General features: G+C 43.4%; 1 protein-coding gene across 1 annotated transcript in view; it reads left to right on the plus strand.

Moving 5' to 3' along the window:
• The window catches only part of LOC106592657 (CUB and sushi domain-containing protein 3), a 500,234-nt gene that overhangs the window by 56,190 nt on the left and 426,259 nt on the right, over positions 1-17,785 (plus strand). The window contains 1 exon segment of the mRNA XM_045696358.1: positions 12,577-12,771. Coding sequence (XP_045552314.1) covers positions 12,577-12,771 — 195 coding nt within the window.

The following is a 17,785-nucleotide window of genomic DNA, read 5'->3' on the forward strand; positions in this document are numbered from 1 at the left end:
TGTACAGGGTTCCTGTGGGAGAGTTATGTTGCTCAGCACACACACACACACACACACACACACACACACACACACACAAAGTACCCACACACACACCCACCCACCAACACACACACACATAGACACACACACACACACACACACACACACACACAGACAGACACACACCAATAGACACCACACACACACACACACACACACACACACACACACACACACACACACACACACACACACACACACACACACACACACACACACACACACACACACACACACACACACACACACACAGTGCCACGCCACACCCTCATCTTCTTCAAAGGGCTACACAGTCATTAGCTATACAGGGAAATAAATAGCTCTCCCCCTAGAGAGACCTCTGAGCCAACTACCTCATTTACTTGTTCACATAACTCATACGGCGTCGTCCCGAATGGCACCCTATTCCCTCCGTGCAACAAAGAGCCCTGGTTAAAAGTAATGTACTATAATAGGAGTAGTGTTCCGTTTGGGTTGCGGCCCCTTGTACCACTGAGTTTACTGTGAGGCAAGTCTACAGCTGCTGTTGCTCTGTTGTACACTTGAAGAGTTTTGTTCCAAAACGTCATATCCACCAATTTCTCACATTTGTTGGGGGGGTTTTTCATCAGAAAGTATTGCTGGTGGGTACTTTCATGTGGTGTGTGTAAAATATTGCTGTTCTCAGATTTGTTTTTATTAATAGATTTTAGATGTGTATTGAAATGGGTTTTGTTGCAAAAAAAAAAAAAAACCCCGCTATATATCCGTTGTTGAGCTGAAATGAAATGTCGATATCCTGTATATTTGACTGTGATATGTGGTTGTCTGAGTCTCACCTAGTTATCTTAAGATGAATGCACTGACTGGTAGTCGCTCTGGGTAACAGCATCTGCTATATGAGTAAAGTGTAAGTATTTTACATACAGGACTCATGTTACTGTATTGATTCAGTATTTTACATACAGGACTCATATTACTGTATTGGCCGTGCTGCTGCTCCAGCTTCAACTGTTCTGCCTGCGGCAATGGAACCCTGACCTGTTCACCGGACGTGCTTGTTGCACCCTCGACAACTACTATGATTATTATTATCTGACCCTGCTGGTCATTTATGAACATTTTAACATCTTGACCATGTTCTGTTATAATATCCACCCTGCACAGCCAGAAGAGGACTGGCCACCCCTCATAGCCTGGTTCCTCTCTAGGTTTCTTCCTAGGTTTTTGGCCTTTCTAGGGAGTTTTTCCTAGGGAGTTTTTCCTAGCCACCGTGCTTCTTTCACATGCTTTGCTTGCTGTTTGGGGTTTTAGGCTGGGTTTCTGTACAGCACTTTGAGATATCAGCTGATGTACGAAGGGCTATATAAATACATTTGATTTGATTTTGATTTATTGATTCAGTATTTTACATACAGGACTCATATCACTGTATTGATTCAGTATTTTACATACAGGACTCATATTACTGTATTGATTCAGTATTTTACATACAGGACTCATATTACTGTACTGATTCAGTATTTTACATACAGGACTCATATCACTGTATTGATTCAGTATTTTACATACAGGACTCATATTACTGTATTGATTCAGTATTTTACATACAGGACTCATATTACTGTATTGATTCAGTATTTTACATACAGGACTCATATTACTGTATTGATTCAGTATTTTACATACAGGACTCATATTACTGTATTGATTCAGTATTTTACATACAGGACTCATATTACTGTATTCATTCAGTATTTTACATACAGGACTCATATTACTGTACTGATTCAGTATTTTACATACAGGACTCATATTACTGTACTGATTCAGTATTTTACATACAGGACTCATATTACTGTATTGATTCAGTATTTTACATACAGGACTCATATCACTGTATTGATTCAGTATTTTACATACAGGACTCATATTACTGTATTGATTCAGTATTTTACATACAGGACTCATATTACTGTATTGATTCAGTATTTTACATACAGGACTCATATTACTGTATTGATTCAGTATTTTAACATGTTTTTAAATATTGATATCACAAATGTATAATATTCACAGTTAAATTGTTTTAAAGTAGTTATTTGTTACATGTGACTGTGTAAAACCTAGCAGTACTACTGATTTCTCTGAGAGTGAAGCAGATATATAGTATTACTGTGTAAAACCTAGCAGTACTACTGATTTCTCTGAGAGTGAGGGGAGATATATAGTATTACTGTGTAAAACCTAGCAGTACTACTGATTTCTCTGAGAGTGAGGCAGATATATATTATTACTGTGTAAAACCTAGCAGTACTACTGATTTCTCTGAGAGTGAGGGGAGATATATAGTATTACTGTGTAAAACCTAGCAGTACTACTGATTTCTCTGAGAGTGAGGCAGATATATATTATTACTGTATAAAACCTAGCAGTACTACTGATTTCTCTGAGAGTGAGGGGGGATATATAGTATTACTGTGTAAAACCTAGCAGTACTACTGATTTCTCTGAGAGTGAAGGGGATATATAACGTTTCGCAAACAAAACATGATTATTTGTCTCTCTGAAATGAAACCATCAAGTGATCAGATTTTAAACAAATACACGTCTGTCATTGAACAACCCCAATGCCACGATTCGCTAGTGAAAAAACACACCAATCTCTTTCATAATAAACGCCAATTTACCAACATTTCTGAAAGTGGATATATAGCGTTTTTTTTAATTAAACTCTTCAATTCCAAACTGCAGGTAAATATTTATCTTCTTTTGTAGCTAAATGAAAGGAGAACATCCATTTAGTTTTACTCTGCAGTGTTGACCAGAAGCATTATGAGGTCACCTGCTGCTGGACTGAGCATGGAATCGACCTGATTTTCTGAATGGGTTATACTTCCTGTTTGTCATGAAACTTAGCCCCACACCTAGAGTTATAATGAGTGTTAATATGCGTTTGTTTCAAGCTTGACGAACATTGCGACTGAAACTTTTTCAGCTTAACTTTAGTCTACCTTGCCCCCCCTCTAACAGGCCATGTTTGGAATTCATTCTGTTGGCAAATATAGGAATTTATCAGAAAGAAATGCATCAAATTGTTCTTTAACATACAGTGGGGGGAAAAAAGTATTTAGTCAGCCACCAATTGTGCAAGTTCTCCCACTTGAAAAGATGAGAGAGGCCTGTAATTTTCATCATAGGTATACGTCAACTATGACAGACAAAATTAGAAGAAAAAAATCCAGAAAATCACATTGTAGGATTTTTAATGAATTTATTTGCAAATTATGGTGGAAAATAAGTATTTTGTCACCTACAAATAAGCAAGATTTCTGGCTCTCACAGACCTGTAACTTCTTCTTTAAGAGGCTCCTCTGTCCTCCACTCGTTACCTGTATTAATGGCACCTGTTTGAACTTGTTATCAGTATAAAAGACACCTGTCCACAACCTCAAACAGTCACACTCCAAACTCCACTATGGCCAAGACCAAAGAGCTGTCAAAGGACACCAGAAACAAAATTGTAGACCTGCACCAGGCTGGGAAGACTGAATCTGCAATAGGTAAGCAGCTTGGTTTGAAGAAATCAACTGTGGGAGCAATTATTAGGAAATGGAAGACATACAAGACCACTGATAATCTCCCTCGATCTGGGGCTCCACGCAAGATCTCACCCCTTGGGGTCAAAATGATCACAAGAACAGTGAGCAAAAATCCCAGAACCACACGGGGGACCTAGTGAATGACCTGCAGAGAGCTGGGACCAAAGTAACAAAGCCTACCATCAGTAACACACTACGCCGCCAGGGACTCAAATCCTGCAGTGCCAGACGTGTCCCCCTGCTTAAGCCAGTACATGTCCAGGCCCGTCTGAAGTTTGCTAGAGAGCATTTGGATGATCCAGAAGAGGATTGGGAGAATGTCATATGGTCAGATGAAACCAAAATATAACTTTTTGGTAAAAACCCAACTCGTAGTGTTTGGAGGACAAAGAATGTTGAGTTGCATCCAAAGAACACCATACCTACTGTGAAGCATGGGGGTGGAAACATCATGCTTTGGGGCTGTTTTTCTGCAAAGGGACCAGGACAACTGATCTGTGTAAAGGAAAGAATGAATGGGGCCATGTATTGTGAGATTTTGAGTGAAAACCTCCTTCCATCAGCAAGGTCATTGAAGATGAAACGTGGCTGGGTCTTTCAGCATGACAATGATCCCAAACACACCGCCCGGGCAACGAAGGAGTGACTTCGTAAGAAGCATTTCAAGGTCCTGGAGTGGCCTAGCCAGTCTCCAGATCTCAACCCCATAGAAAATCTTTGGAGGGAGTTGAAATTCCGTGTTGCCCAGCGACAGCCCCAAAACATCACTGCTCTAGAGGAGGTCTGCATGGAGGAATGGGCCAAAATACCAGCAACAGTGTGTGAAAACCTTGTGAAGACTTACAGAAAACATTTGACCTGTGTCATTGCCAACAAAGGGTATATAACAAAGTATTGAGATAAACTTTTGTTATTGACCAAATACTTATTTTCCACCTATGCAAATAAATTCATTAAAAATCCTACAATGTGATTTTCTGGATTTTTTTCCCCTCATTTTGTCTGTCATAGTTGAAGTGTACCTATGATGAAAATTACAGGCCTCTCTCATCTTTTTAAGTGGGAGAACTTGCACAATTGGTGGCTGACTAAATACTTTTTCCCCACTGTGTTGTCTATCCGTTCATTCTTAGACTCTGTCACCATATAATGTATTTCAATACACCAAAGGTAATACACCAAAGGTAGAGTCAGAACTGTTATAATTTTAGCAAAATGCCTCCATTGCTTTAAACCTGAACCCTGACCAACCAGTAAATCATGGTTCCTCTTCGGTTTAATGGGAATGGCCGGGCCAGGATTACAGAACTATTCCTTACGACCAATTCCTTTCTCTATTGTAGCTATATACTGTAGCTAACTTTGAAAAGAGGTTTGAGAAGCTGGCGTGGGGTGGGGTGACATATGCTTGATGCAACATTTCATTCAGATTCTGATGCTAACATATTGTGCAGCAGACAGGGGTTTAGAAATGTATTTCCTCACCTGCCTATTTGTTGCTCGTTGTTGGCCACTTGACATTGAGCATGTGCTTGTTATTGAAGAGATTCTCTATTCTGTAGTGAATATTCTGTAATAGAATACTCTATTCTGTAGTGAATATTCTGTAATAGAATACTCTATTCTGGAGTGAATATTCTGTAATAGAATACTCTATTCTGTAGTGAATATTCTGTAATAGAATACTCTATATTCTGTAATAGAATACTCTATAGTGAATACTCTATAGTGAATACTCTACAGAATACTCTGTAGTGAATATTCTGTAATAGAATACTCTATTCTGTAGTGAATATTCTGTAATAGAATACTCTATTCTGTAGTGAATATTCTGTAATAGAATACTCTATTCTGTAGTGAATATTCTGTATTAGAATACTCTATTCTGTAGTGAATATTCTGTTATAGAATACTCTATTCTGTAGTGAATATTCTGTAATAGAATACTCTACTCTGTAGTGAATATTCTGTAATAAAATACTCTATATTCTGTAATAGAATACTCTATAGTGAATATTCTATAGTGAATACTCTACAGAATACTCTGTAGTGAATATTCTGTAATAGAATACTCTATTCTGTAGTGAACTGAATATGAAATGTTGCTTTCTCTTCTAATATGTAAAGAGCTATTTTCAAATGGATTTGTAAACATTGTGATATGCTGTGAAATGGTTTTGAGGTGCACATTAACAGTTATACTGTATTGAACCATCCAGTTCATTTTCCAAACAAATCCACCTGATGATTATAGCTCCACCATTAATCCCTCTGCTGGTTATCATCTGATGATTATAGCTCCACCATTAATCCCTCTGCTGGTTATCATCTGATGATTATAGCTCCACCATTAATCCCTCTGCTGGTTACCATCTGATGATTATAGCTCTTCCATTAATCCCTCTGCTGGTTATCATCTGATGATTATAGCTCCTCCATTAATCCCTCTGCTGGTTATCATCTGATGATTATAGCTCCACCATTAATCCCTCTGCTGGTTATCATCTGATGATTATAGCTCCACCATTAATCCCTCTGCTGGTTATCATCTGATGATTATAGCTCCTCCATTAATCCCTCTGCTGGTTATCATCCGATGATTATAGCTCCACCATTAATCCCTCTGCTGGTTATCATCTGATGATTATAGCTCCACCATTAATCCCTCTGCTGGTTATCATCTGATGATTATAGCTCCACCATTAATCCCTCTGCTGGTTACCATCTGATGATTATAGCTCCTCCATTAATCCCTCTGCTGGTTATCATCTGATGATTATAGCTCCTCCATTAATCCCTCTGTCTGTTATCATCTGTTATCAGATCATACTCGTGGACGTGAACGTGGCAGAAATCCAATCCAATTAAAACTCAGAGACGTAAACATAGACAATACACATATGTAATCTCTGGTGGCAGACAGTCCAGATAGCTAGTGCACACAAGATTCGGTTCTGTTTTTTTGGGGGGGGAGATTTATTGATACGATACAGAAATGTGTCCCGTCCCCCCTTTTTCCGAGATAAACACACAGAAGCTCCCAGAAGGCTGGAGAGTCTGGTAAATACATTCCCTGTATACAAATGAAGTGTGAGAACTGTGAGTGGTTACGGTGAACGAGCAGTGTGGAAAGTATATGACCGTTTCTTGTTTCTGCCGGTAAACTTTATGATTAGGTTTTCAATGTGTTCTTCACAGACAGCAGTTTCACTCTTAAGAGGAAATGTGGGTCTAGGTTCGTGTCCCAAATGACACTATATTCCCTATGTAGTGTGCACTGCTATTAACCAGATCTCTATTGACCCTGGTCAAAAGTAGTGCCCTACATTGGGGGATAGGGGGCCATTTGGGATGCAGACCCGCCAGTCTGGTTCCAGAATAATTGGCTGAAAGCCAGATGGTAAACAAACACGACAATAATAGTATATACATCCGACTGCAATATGTTTTCTATCAAACTGCTTGACAGAATAAGTCATTGTGATTTTCATCACATAGCAGTTATGTACGTCTGTTGTTGTTTTACCTGATGTATGGGATTATTAAAGTCATTCACACTGATTGGTATTCAACATATTCCACTCTGTCCTCAGTAGCAGTACATAGACAATCATTTCAAAACAATACAACAACACATTTGAAAAAAATATATATATATTTCACCTTTATTTAACCAGGTGGGCTAGTTGAGAACAAGTTCTCATTTACAACTGCGACCTGGCCAAGAATAAAGCAAAGCAGTGCGACACAACAAACAACAAACAACAACACAGAGTTACACATGGAATAAACAAAACGTACAGTCAATAACACAATAGAAAAAAAAGTATATTTACAGTGAGTGGAAATGGCGTGAGGTTTCAACTGTTCTGCCTGCGGCTATGGAGCCCTGACCAGTTCACAGGCTACCTGATGTATGTCATTATTATATTAATTCACAGTGCATTGACATTCAACATATTCTCCTCTGTCTTCAGTAGCAGTACATAGACATTCATTTAAAAAAAAAACATTATAACAACACAAATCCAACTTTTGTGAGTGGTTTAATTGAACGAACATAGACGTGTCCATATCGGGCAGGTGTGTCAGAAGATTACTCTAACCATTGGATCTGAGTGTCGGTGTTAAACCAGTGGTTACCTTTACTGAGAGGTATATGGCTTTAACAGTTTAACATCACCAATATACACTGAGTGTACAAAACATTAACAACACATTCCTAATATTAAGAGAGCAAACATTAATAATATCAATCAATCAATCAAATGTATTTATAAAGCCCTTCTTACATCAGCTGATGTCACAAAGTGCTGTACAGAAACCCAGCCTAAAACCCCAAACAGCAAGCAATGCAGGCGTAGAAGCACGGTGGCTAGGAAAAACTGCCTAGAAAGGCAGGAACCTAGGAAGAAACCTAGAGAGGAACCAGGCTCTGAGGGGTGGCCAGTCCTCTTCTGGCTGGGTCGGGTGGAGATTATAACAGAACATGGCCAAGATGTTCAAATGTTTATAGATGACCAGCAGGGTCAAATAATAATAAGCACAGTGGTTGTAGAGGGTGCAACAGGTCAGCACCTCAGGAGTAAATGTCAGTTGGCTTTTCATAGCCGATCATTCAGAGTTAGAGACAGCAGGTGCGGTAGAGAGAGCGAGTCGAAAACAGCAGGTCCGGGACAAGGTAGCACGTCCGGTGAACAGGTCAGAGTTCTGTAGCCACAGGCAGAACAGTTGAAACTGGAGCAGCAGCACGGCCAGGTGGACTGGGGACAGCAAGAAGTCATCAGGCCAGGTAGTCCTGAGGTGTGGTCCCAGGGCTCAGGTCCTCTGGGCGGGGAAGGGAGGGAGAGAGAATTAGAGGGAGCTTAAATTCACACAGGACACCGAATAAGACAGGAGAAATACTCCAGATATAACAGACTGACCCTAGCCCCACGACACATAAACTATTGCAGCATATATACTGGAGGCTGAGACAGGAGGGGTCAGGAGACACTGTGGCCCCATCCGATGATACCCCCGGACAGGGCCAAACAGGCAAGATATAACCCCACCCACTTTGCCAAAGCACAGCCCCCACACCACTAGAGGGATATCTTCAACCACCAACTTACCATCCTGAGACAAGGCCAAGTATAGCCCACAAAGATCTCTGCCATGGCACAAACCCGAGGGGGCACCAACCCGGACAGGAAGATCACATCAGTGACTCAACCCAGTCAAGTGACGCATCCCTCCTAGGGACGGCATGGAAGAGCACTAGAAACCAGTGACTCAGCCCCTGTAATAGGGTTAGAGGCAGAGAATCCCAGTGGAGAGAGGGGAACCGGCCAGGCAGAGACAACAAGGGCGGTTCGTTGCTCCAGTGCCTTTCCGTTCACCTTCACACTCCTGGGCCAGACTACACTCAATCATAGGACCTACTGAAGAGATGAGTCTTCAATAAAGACTTAAAGGTCGAGACCGAGTCTGCGTTTCTCACATGAATAGGCAGACCATTCCATAAAAATGGAGCTCTATAGGAGAAAGCCCTGCCTCCAGCTGTTTGCTTAGAAATTCTAGGGGCAGTAAGGAAGCCTGCGTCTTGTGACTGTAGCATACGTGTAGGTATGTACGGCAGGACCAAATCGGAGAGATAGGAGGAAGCCCATGTAATGCGTTGTAGGTTAGTAGTAAAACCTTGAAATCAGTCCTTGCCATAACAGGAAGCCAGTGGAGAGAGGCTAGCACTGGAGGAATATGATAAAAAATGTTGGTTCTAGTCAAGACTCTAGCAGCCGTGTTCAGCACTAACTGAAGTTTATTTAGTGCCTTATCCAGGTAGCCGGAAAGTAGAGCATTGCAGTAGTCTAGAAGGGACAAAAGCATGGATAAGCTTTTCTGCATCATTTTTGGACAAAAAGTTTCAGATTTTTACAAAGATGGAAAAAAGCTGTCCTTCAAATATACTTGATATGTTCGTCAAAAGAGAGATCAGGGTCCAGAGTAACGCCGAGATCCTTCACAGTTTTATTTGAGACGACTGTACAACCATCAAGATGAATTGTCAGATCCAACAGAAGATCTCTTTGTTTCTTGGGACCTAGAACAAGCATCTCTGTTTTGTCCGAGTTTAAAAGTAAAACATTTGCCGCCATCCACTTCCTTATGTCTGAAACACAGGCTTCCAGGGAGGGTAATTTTGGGGCTTCACCATGTTTCAGAGAAATGTACAGCTGTGTGTCGTCCGCATAGCAGTGAAAGTTAACATTATGTTTCTGAATGACATCACCAAGAGGTAGAATATATAGTGAAAAGAATACTGGTCCTAAAACGGAGTTTACAGGAACACCGGAGTTTACAGTTGATTTGTCAGAAGACAAACCATCCACAGAGACAAACTGATATCTTTCTGACAGATAAGATATAAACCAGGCCAGAACTTGTCCGTGTAGACCAATTAGTGTTTCCAATCTCTCCAAAAGAATGTAGTGGTCGATGGTGTCAAAAGCAGCACTAAGGTCTATGAGCACGAGGACAGATGCAGAGCCTTGGTCTGCATGTCAATCTCTCCTGTCTCAAAGTGGATGAGAGATTGACTTCATCACTACTTGTATTTATGAGAGGTATTGACATGTTGAAAGCACCGAGCTGCCTGTTTAAACGACTACCACACAGGTCGGACACCCCATTCATACCCCACAAGACATGCCACCAGAGGTCTCTTCACAGTCCCCAAGTCCAGAACAGACTATGGGAGGTGCACAGTACTACATAGAGTCATGACTACATGGAACTCTATTCCACATCAGATACCTGAGGCAGGCAGTAGAATCAGATTTAAAAAAACAGATTAAAAATACACCTTATGGAACAGCGGGGACTGTGAAGAGACAGAAACATAGGCCAAGACACATGCATACACACACACGATAACAATCACACTATACACATATGTAAACATGGATTTTGTGATGTAGATATGTGGTAGTGGAGTAGAGGCCTGAGGGCACACACCTAATGTGTTGTGAAATCTGTTATACAATTATACAACAATACATTCATAACTGCCTTCATCTTACTGGATCCCAGGTAGGGTAGCTGCTGCCTTGGCAGGAACTAATGGGGATCCATAATAAATCCCAGGTAGAGTAGTTGCTGCCTTGGCAGGAACTAATGGGGATCCATAATAAACCCCAGGAAGAGTAGCTGCTGCCTTGACAGGAACTAATGGGGATCCATAATATATCCCAGGAAGAGTAGCTGCTGCCTTGGCAGGAACTAATGGGGACCCATAATAAACCCCAGGAAGAGTAGCTGCTGCCTTGACAGGAACTAATGGGGATCCATAATAAACCCCAGGAAGAGAAGCTGCTGCCTTGGCAGGAACTAATGGGGACCCATAATAAACCCCAGGAAGAGTAGCTGCTGCCTTGGCAGGAACTAATGGGGATCCATAATAAACCCCAGGAAGAGAAGCTGCTGCCTTGGCAGGAAATAATGGGGATCCATAATAAATACAAATACAGTTGTGTCAAGTTGGCTGGATGTCCTTTGGGTGGTGGACTATTCTTCATACACACAGGAAAATATTGAGCGTGAAAAAACCCAGCAGCGTTTCAGTTCTTGACACAAACCGGTGCGCATGGCATCTACTAACATACCCCGTTCAAAGACTATTAAATATTTTGTCTTGCTCGTTCACCACAAATCCTTCTTTAATAACCTGTCTCCTCCCCTTCACCTACACTGATTGAAGTGGATTTAGTGACATTCTCTCTGTCCTGTGTTCCAGAGTTAAGGAGCGGTGTCTGTGGTAACATTCTGTCTGTGTTCCAGAGTTAAGGAGCAGTGTTCTGTGGTAACATTCTGTCTGCGTTCCAGAGTTAAGGAGCAGTGTTCTGTGGTAACATTCTGTCTGTGTTCCAGAGTTAAAGAGCAGTGTTCTGTGGTAACATTCTGTCTGTGTTCCAGAGTTAAGGAGCAGTGTTCTGTGGTAACATTCTGTCTGTGTTCCAGAGTTAAGGAGCAGTGTTCTGTGGTAACATTCTGTCTGTGTTCCAGAGTTAAGGAGCAGTGTTCTGTGGTAACATTCTGTCTGTGTTCCAGAGTTAAGGAGCAGTGTTCTGTGGTAACATTCTGTCTGTGTTCCAGAGTTAAGGAGCAGTGTCTGTGGTAACATTCTGTCTGTGTTCCAGAGTTAAGGAGCAGTGTTCTGTGGTAACATTCTGTCTGTGTTCCAGAGTTAAGGAGCAGTGTTCTGTGGTAACATTCTGTCTGTGTTCCAGAGTTAAGGAGCAGTGTTCTGTGGTAACATTCTGTCTGTGTTCCAGAGTTAAGGAGCAGTGTTCTGTGGTAACATTCTCTCTGTGTTCCAGAGTTAAGGAGCAGTGTTCTGTGGTAACATTCTGTTTGTGTTCCAGAGTTAAGTAGCAGTGTTCTGTGGTAACATTCTGTCTGTGTTCCAGAGTTAAGGAGCAGTGTTCTGTGGTAACATTCTGTCTGTGTTCCAGAGTTAAGGAGCAGTGTTCTGTGGTAACATTCTGTCTGTGTTCCAGAGTTAAGGAGCAGTGTTCTGTGGTAACATTCTCTCTGTGTCTGTGTTCCAGAGTTAAGGAGCAGTGTTCTGTGGTAACATTCTGTCTGTGTTCCAGAGTTAAGGAGCAGTGTTCTGTGGTAACATTCTGTCTGTGTTCCAGAGTTAAGGAGCAGTGTTCTGTGGTAACATTCTGTCTGTGTTCCAGAGTTAAGGAGCAGTGTTCTGTGGTAACATTCTGTCTGTGTTCCAGAGTTAAGGAGCAGTGTCTGTGGTAACATTCTCTCTGTGTTCCAGAGTTAATGAGCAGTGTTCTGTGGTAACATTCTGTCTGTGTTCCAGAGTTAAGGAGCAGTGTTCTGTGGTAACATTCTGTCTGTGTTCCAGAGTTAAGGAGCGGTGTTCTGTGGTAACATTATCTCTGTGTCTGTGTTCCAGAGTTAAGGAGCAGCGCCTGTGGGAACCCTGGTGTTCCACCTAAAGGCATCCTAAACGGAACACAGTTCAACATCGGGAACACGATCCGCTACAGGTGTGTGACGGGCTACGTGTTGGACGGTCACTCACTCCTTACCTGTGTCCTCAACACAGGCAATATGGCCGTCTGGGACTTCCCTGTCCCCATCTGCAGAGGTGAGACTGGCTTTAATAACATGGAGTTGTGTGTCCCCAATGGCACCCTATTCCCTACATAGTGAAATACTTACATTTACATTTACGTCATTTAGCAGACGCTCTTATCCAGAGCGACTTACAAATACTTGGTCTTAAGTACTGCACTGTAAAGGGAATAAGGTGAAATTTGGGACTCAAGACATGATGGGATTGGCCCATGGGCTTTTCCTTCTTTCTTGATTGGCTCTTGAATCAAGTCCAATCTAGTTTTCGATTTGTCTTGTTTGACGTTGTGACAATACACTATTGAATCTTGGTTGTTCCACAGAAAATATAATGTTCTCTAATACTGTCCCTGTACTCTGGTCGCTTTGCAATCTGATTTCCTGTTTATCTGTAAAGAGCCACTGGCTTTGATCCTTGTGGTTCTGAATTGACTTTGGTTGGAATTCAATCATAGAAGAATGCAATGTGTTTTCTCTCAGGGTATTTACCTAGACTATATCTGAGGTGACTACCACCTCATGGCTGACACCAGCAGCGGTGTAAAACTACCTTAAGTGGAAATACTTTAAAGTACTACTTAAGTAGTTTTAATGGGGTATTTGTACTTTACTTTACTATTTATATTTTTGGCAACTTTTACCTCACTACATTCCTAAAGAAAATAAAGTACTTTTTACTCCATACATTTTCTCTGACAGCCAAAAGTACTTGTTACATTTTGACAGGAAAATGGTCCAATTTACACACTTATCAAGAGAACATCCCTGGTCCATCCCTACTGCCTCTGATCTGGCAAACTCACTAAACACAAATGCTTAGTTTGTAAATGATGTCTGAGTGTTGGGAGTGTGCCCCTGGCTATCCGTCAATAAAAATAAATCGTAAATTGTACCGTCTGGTTTGCTTAATATAAAGGAATTTGGAATGATTTATACTTTTACTGTTACATTTGATACTTAAGTATATTTTAGAAATTCCTTTTAACTTTTAATACTTAATAAGTATATTTAAAACCAAATACTTTTAGACTTTTACTCAAGTAGTATTTTACTGGGTGACTTGCAATTTTACTTGAGTCATTTTCTCAAGTATGACAATCGAATACTTTTTCCACCACTGAGTATGGCCTATGTGCATCCCAAACGACACTCTATTCCCTATTTAGTGCACTACTTTTCACCAGGGCCCGTAGGGTTGAAAGTAGTGCCCTATTTAGGGAATAAGGTGCCCTTTGGGACACGGTCACTACCCTATGCACTTAAAGATGCAGGTTATACAGGTGGCTACAGGAACAGATTGTAATAGTCATCATAGATACTCATTTATTTATGGGGAAATTACATTTCTCCATGTAGAAAGGTTCACCTATCTATCCCCCTAACGAATAGTTCCAAGATAGGACTGTTATCTCGATCAGTCCACAAGTATACAGTGGTAGCCTGCTACCATCATGTTGATATGATCGACAGCAGTTCACTGCAGGAGGCAGTACTACATGGACTCTCCCAACTCATGATCTATCAATCACTTATTCTGCACTAATGTATTGTAACAACATCCTAGGTCCTAGGATATTTACTGACCAAATTCCCTTTCACTTTATTTCACTAGTAGTATTGCATCCATCTTTTTTTGAAGCCTGTGAGTAGCTGCTGTTAGTTTCCACAGCGTTGGTTCAGTGTGCTGCTGTCTATCCAACCCTAGGACCCCAGTAGCTGCTGTTAGTTTCCACAGCGTTGGTTCAGTGTGCTGCTGTCTATCCAACCCTAGGACCCCAGTAGCTGCTGTTAGTTTCCACAGCGTTGGTTCAGTGTGCTGCTGTCTATCCAACCCTAGGACCCCAGTAGCTGCTGTTAGTTTCCACAGCGTTGGTTCAGTGTGCTGCTGTCTATCCAACCCTAGGACCCCAGTAGCTGCTGTTAGTTTCCACAGCGTTGGTTCAGTGTGCTGTCTATCCAACCCAGGGACCCCAGTAGCTGCTGTTAGTTTCCACAGCGTTGGTTCAGTGTGCTGCTGTCTATCCAACCCTAGGACCCCAGTAGCTGCTGTTAGTTTCCACAGCGTTGGTTCAGTGTGCTGCTGTCTATCCAACCCTAGGACCCCAGTAGCTGCTGTTAGTTTCCACAGCGTTGGTTCAGTGTGCTGCTGTCTATCCAACCCTAGGACCCCAGTAGCTGCTCTTAGTTTCCACAGCGTTGGTTCAGTGTGCTGCTGTCTATCCAACCCTAGGACCCCAGTAGCTGCTGTTAGTTTCCACAGCGTTGGTTCAGTGTGTTGCTGTCTATCCAACCCTAGGACCCCAGTAGCTGCTGTTAGTTTCCACAGCGTTGGTTCAGTGTGCTGCTGTCTATCCAACCCTAGGACCCCAGTAGCTGCTGTTAGTTTCCACAGCGTTGGTTCAGTGTGCTGTCTATCCAACCCTAGGACCTCAGTAGCTGCTGTTAGTTTCCACAGCGTTGGTTCAGTGTGCTGTCTATCCAACCCTAGGACCCCAGTAGCTGCTGTTAGTTTCCACAGCGTTGGTTCAGTGTGCAGCTGTCTATCCAACCCTAGGACCCCAGTAGCTGCTGTTAGTTTCCACAGCGTTGGTTCAGTGTGCTGCTGTCTATCCAACCCTAGGACCCCAGTAGCTGCTGTTAGTTTCCACAGCGTTGGTTCAGTGTGCTGCTGTCTATCCAACCCTAGGACCCCAGTAGCTGCTGATAGTTTCCACAGCGTTGGTTCAGTGTGCTGCTCTATCCAACCCTAGGACCCCAGTAGCTGCTGTTAGTTTCCACAGCGTTGGTTCAGTGTGCTGCTGTCTATCCAACCCTGGGACCCCAGTAGCTGCTGTTAGTTTCACAGCGTTGGTTCAGTGTGCTGCTGTCTATCCAACCCTAGGACCCCAGTAGCTGCTGTTAGTTTCCACAGCGTTGGTTCAGTGTGCTGCTGTCTATCCAACCCCTAGGACCCCAGTAGCTGCTGTTAGTTTCCACAGCGTTGGTTCAGTGTGCTGCTGTCTATCCAACCCTAGGACCCCAGTAGCTGCTGTTAGTTTCCCACAGCGTTGGTTCAGTGTGCTGCTGTCTATCCAACCCTAGGACCCCAGTAGCTGCTGTTAGTTTCCACAGCGTTGGTTCAGTGTGTTGCTGTCTATCCAACCCTAGGACCCCAGTAGCTGCTGTTAGTTTCCCACAGCGTTGGTTCAGTGTGTTGCTGTCTATCCAACCCTAGGACCCCAGTAGCTGCTGTTAGTTTCCCCACAGCGTTGGTTCAGTGTGCTGCTGTCTATCCAACCCTAGGACCCCAGTAGCTGCTGTTAGTTTTCCACAGCGTTGGTTCAGTGTGCTGCTGTCTATCCAACCCTAGGGACCCCAGTAGCTGCTGTTAGTTTCCACAGCGTTGGTTCAGTGTGCTGCTCTATCCAACCCTAGGACCCCAGTAGCTGCTGTTAGTTTCCACAGCGTTGGTTCAGTGTGCTGTCTATCCAACCCAGGGACCCCAGTAGCTGCTGTTAGTTTCCCACAGCGTTGGTTCAGTGTGCTGCTGTCTATCCAACCCTAGGACCCCAGTAGCTGCTGTTAGTTTCCACAGCGTTGGTTCAGTGTGCTGTCTATCCAACCCAGGGACCCCAGTAGCTGCTGTTAGTTTCCACAGCGTTGGTTCAGTGTGCTGCTGTCTATCCAACCCTAGGACCCCAGTAGCTGCTGTTAGTTTCCACAGCGTTGGTTCAGTGTGCTGCTGTCTATCCAACCCTAGGGACCCCAGTAGCTGCTGTTAGTTTCCACAGCGTTGGTTCAGTGTGCTGCTGTCTATCCAACCCTAGGACCCCAGTAGCTGCTGTTAGTTTCCACAGCGTTGGTTCAGTGTGCTGCTGTCTATCCAACCCTAGGACCCCAGTAGCTGCTGTTAGTTTCCACAGCGTTGGTTCAGTGTGCTGCTGTCTATCCAACCCTAGGACCCCAGTAGCTGCTGTTAGTTTCCACAGCGTTGGTTCAGTGTGCTGCTGTCTATCCAACCCTAGGACCCCAGTAGCTGCTGTTAGTTTCCACAGCGTTGGTTCAGTGTGCTGCTGTCTATCCAACCCTAGGACCCCAGTAGCTGCTGTTAGTTTCCACAGCGTTGGTTCAGTGTGCTGTGTCTATCCAACCCTAGGGACCCCAGTAGCTGCTGTTAGTTTCCACAGCGTTGGTTCAGTGTGCTGCTGTCTATCCAACCCTAGGACCCCAGTAGCTGCTGTTAGTTTCCACAGCGTTGGTTCAGTGTGCTGCTGTCTATCCAACCCTAGGACCCCAGTAGCTGCTGTTAGTTTCCACAGCGTTGGTTCAGTGTGCTGCTGTCTATCCAACCCTAGGACCCCAGTAGCTGCTGTTAGTTTCCACAGCGTTGGTTCAGTGTGCTGCTGTCTATCCAACCCTAGGACCCCAGTAGCTGCTGTTAGTTTCCCACAGCGTTGGTTCAGTGTGCTGCTGTCTATCCAACCCTAGGACCCCAGTAGCTGCTGTTAGTTTCCACAGCGTTGGTTCAGTGTGCTGCGTCTATCCAACCCAGGGACCCCAGTAGCTGCTGTTAGTTTCCACAGCGTTGGTTCAGTGTGCTGCTGTCTATCCAACCCTAGGACCCCAGTCGCTGTTAGTTTCCACAGCGTTGGTTCAGTGTGCTGCGTCTATCCAACCCTAGGGACCCCAGGTAGCTGCTGTTAGTTTCCACAGCGTTGGTTCAGTGTGCTGCTGTCTATCCAACCCTAGGACCCCAGTAGCTGCTGTTAGTTTCCACAGCGTTGGTTCAGTGTGCTGCTGTCTATCCAACCCTAGGACCCCAGTAGCTGCTGTTAGTTTCCACAGCGTTGGTTCAGTGTGCTGCTGTCTATCCAACCCTAGGACCCCAGTAGCTGCTGTTAGTTTCCACAGCGTTGGTTCAGTGTGCTGTGTCTATCCAACCCTAGGACCCCAGTAGCTGCTGTTAGTTTCCACAGCGTTGGTTCAGTGTGCTGCTGTCTATCCAACCCTAGGACCCCAGTAGCTGCTGTTAGTTTCCACAGCGTTGG

The sequence above is a fragment of the Salmo salar genome, chromosome ssa02 (assembly GCF_905237065.1).
Source record: "Salmo salar chromosome ssa02, Ssal_v3.1, whole genome shotgun sequence".
Lineage (NCBI taxonomy): Eukaryota > Metazoa > Chordata > Actinopteri > Salmoniformes > Salmonidae > Salmo > Salmo salar.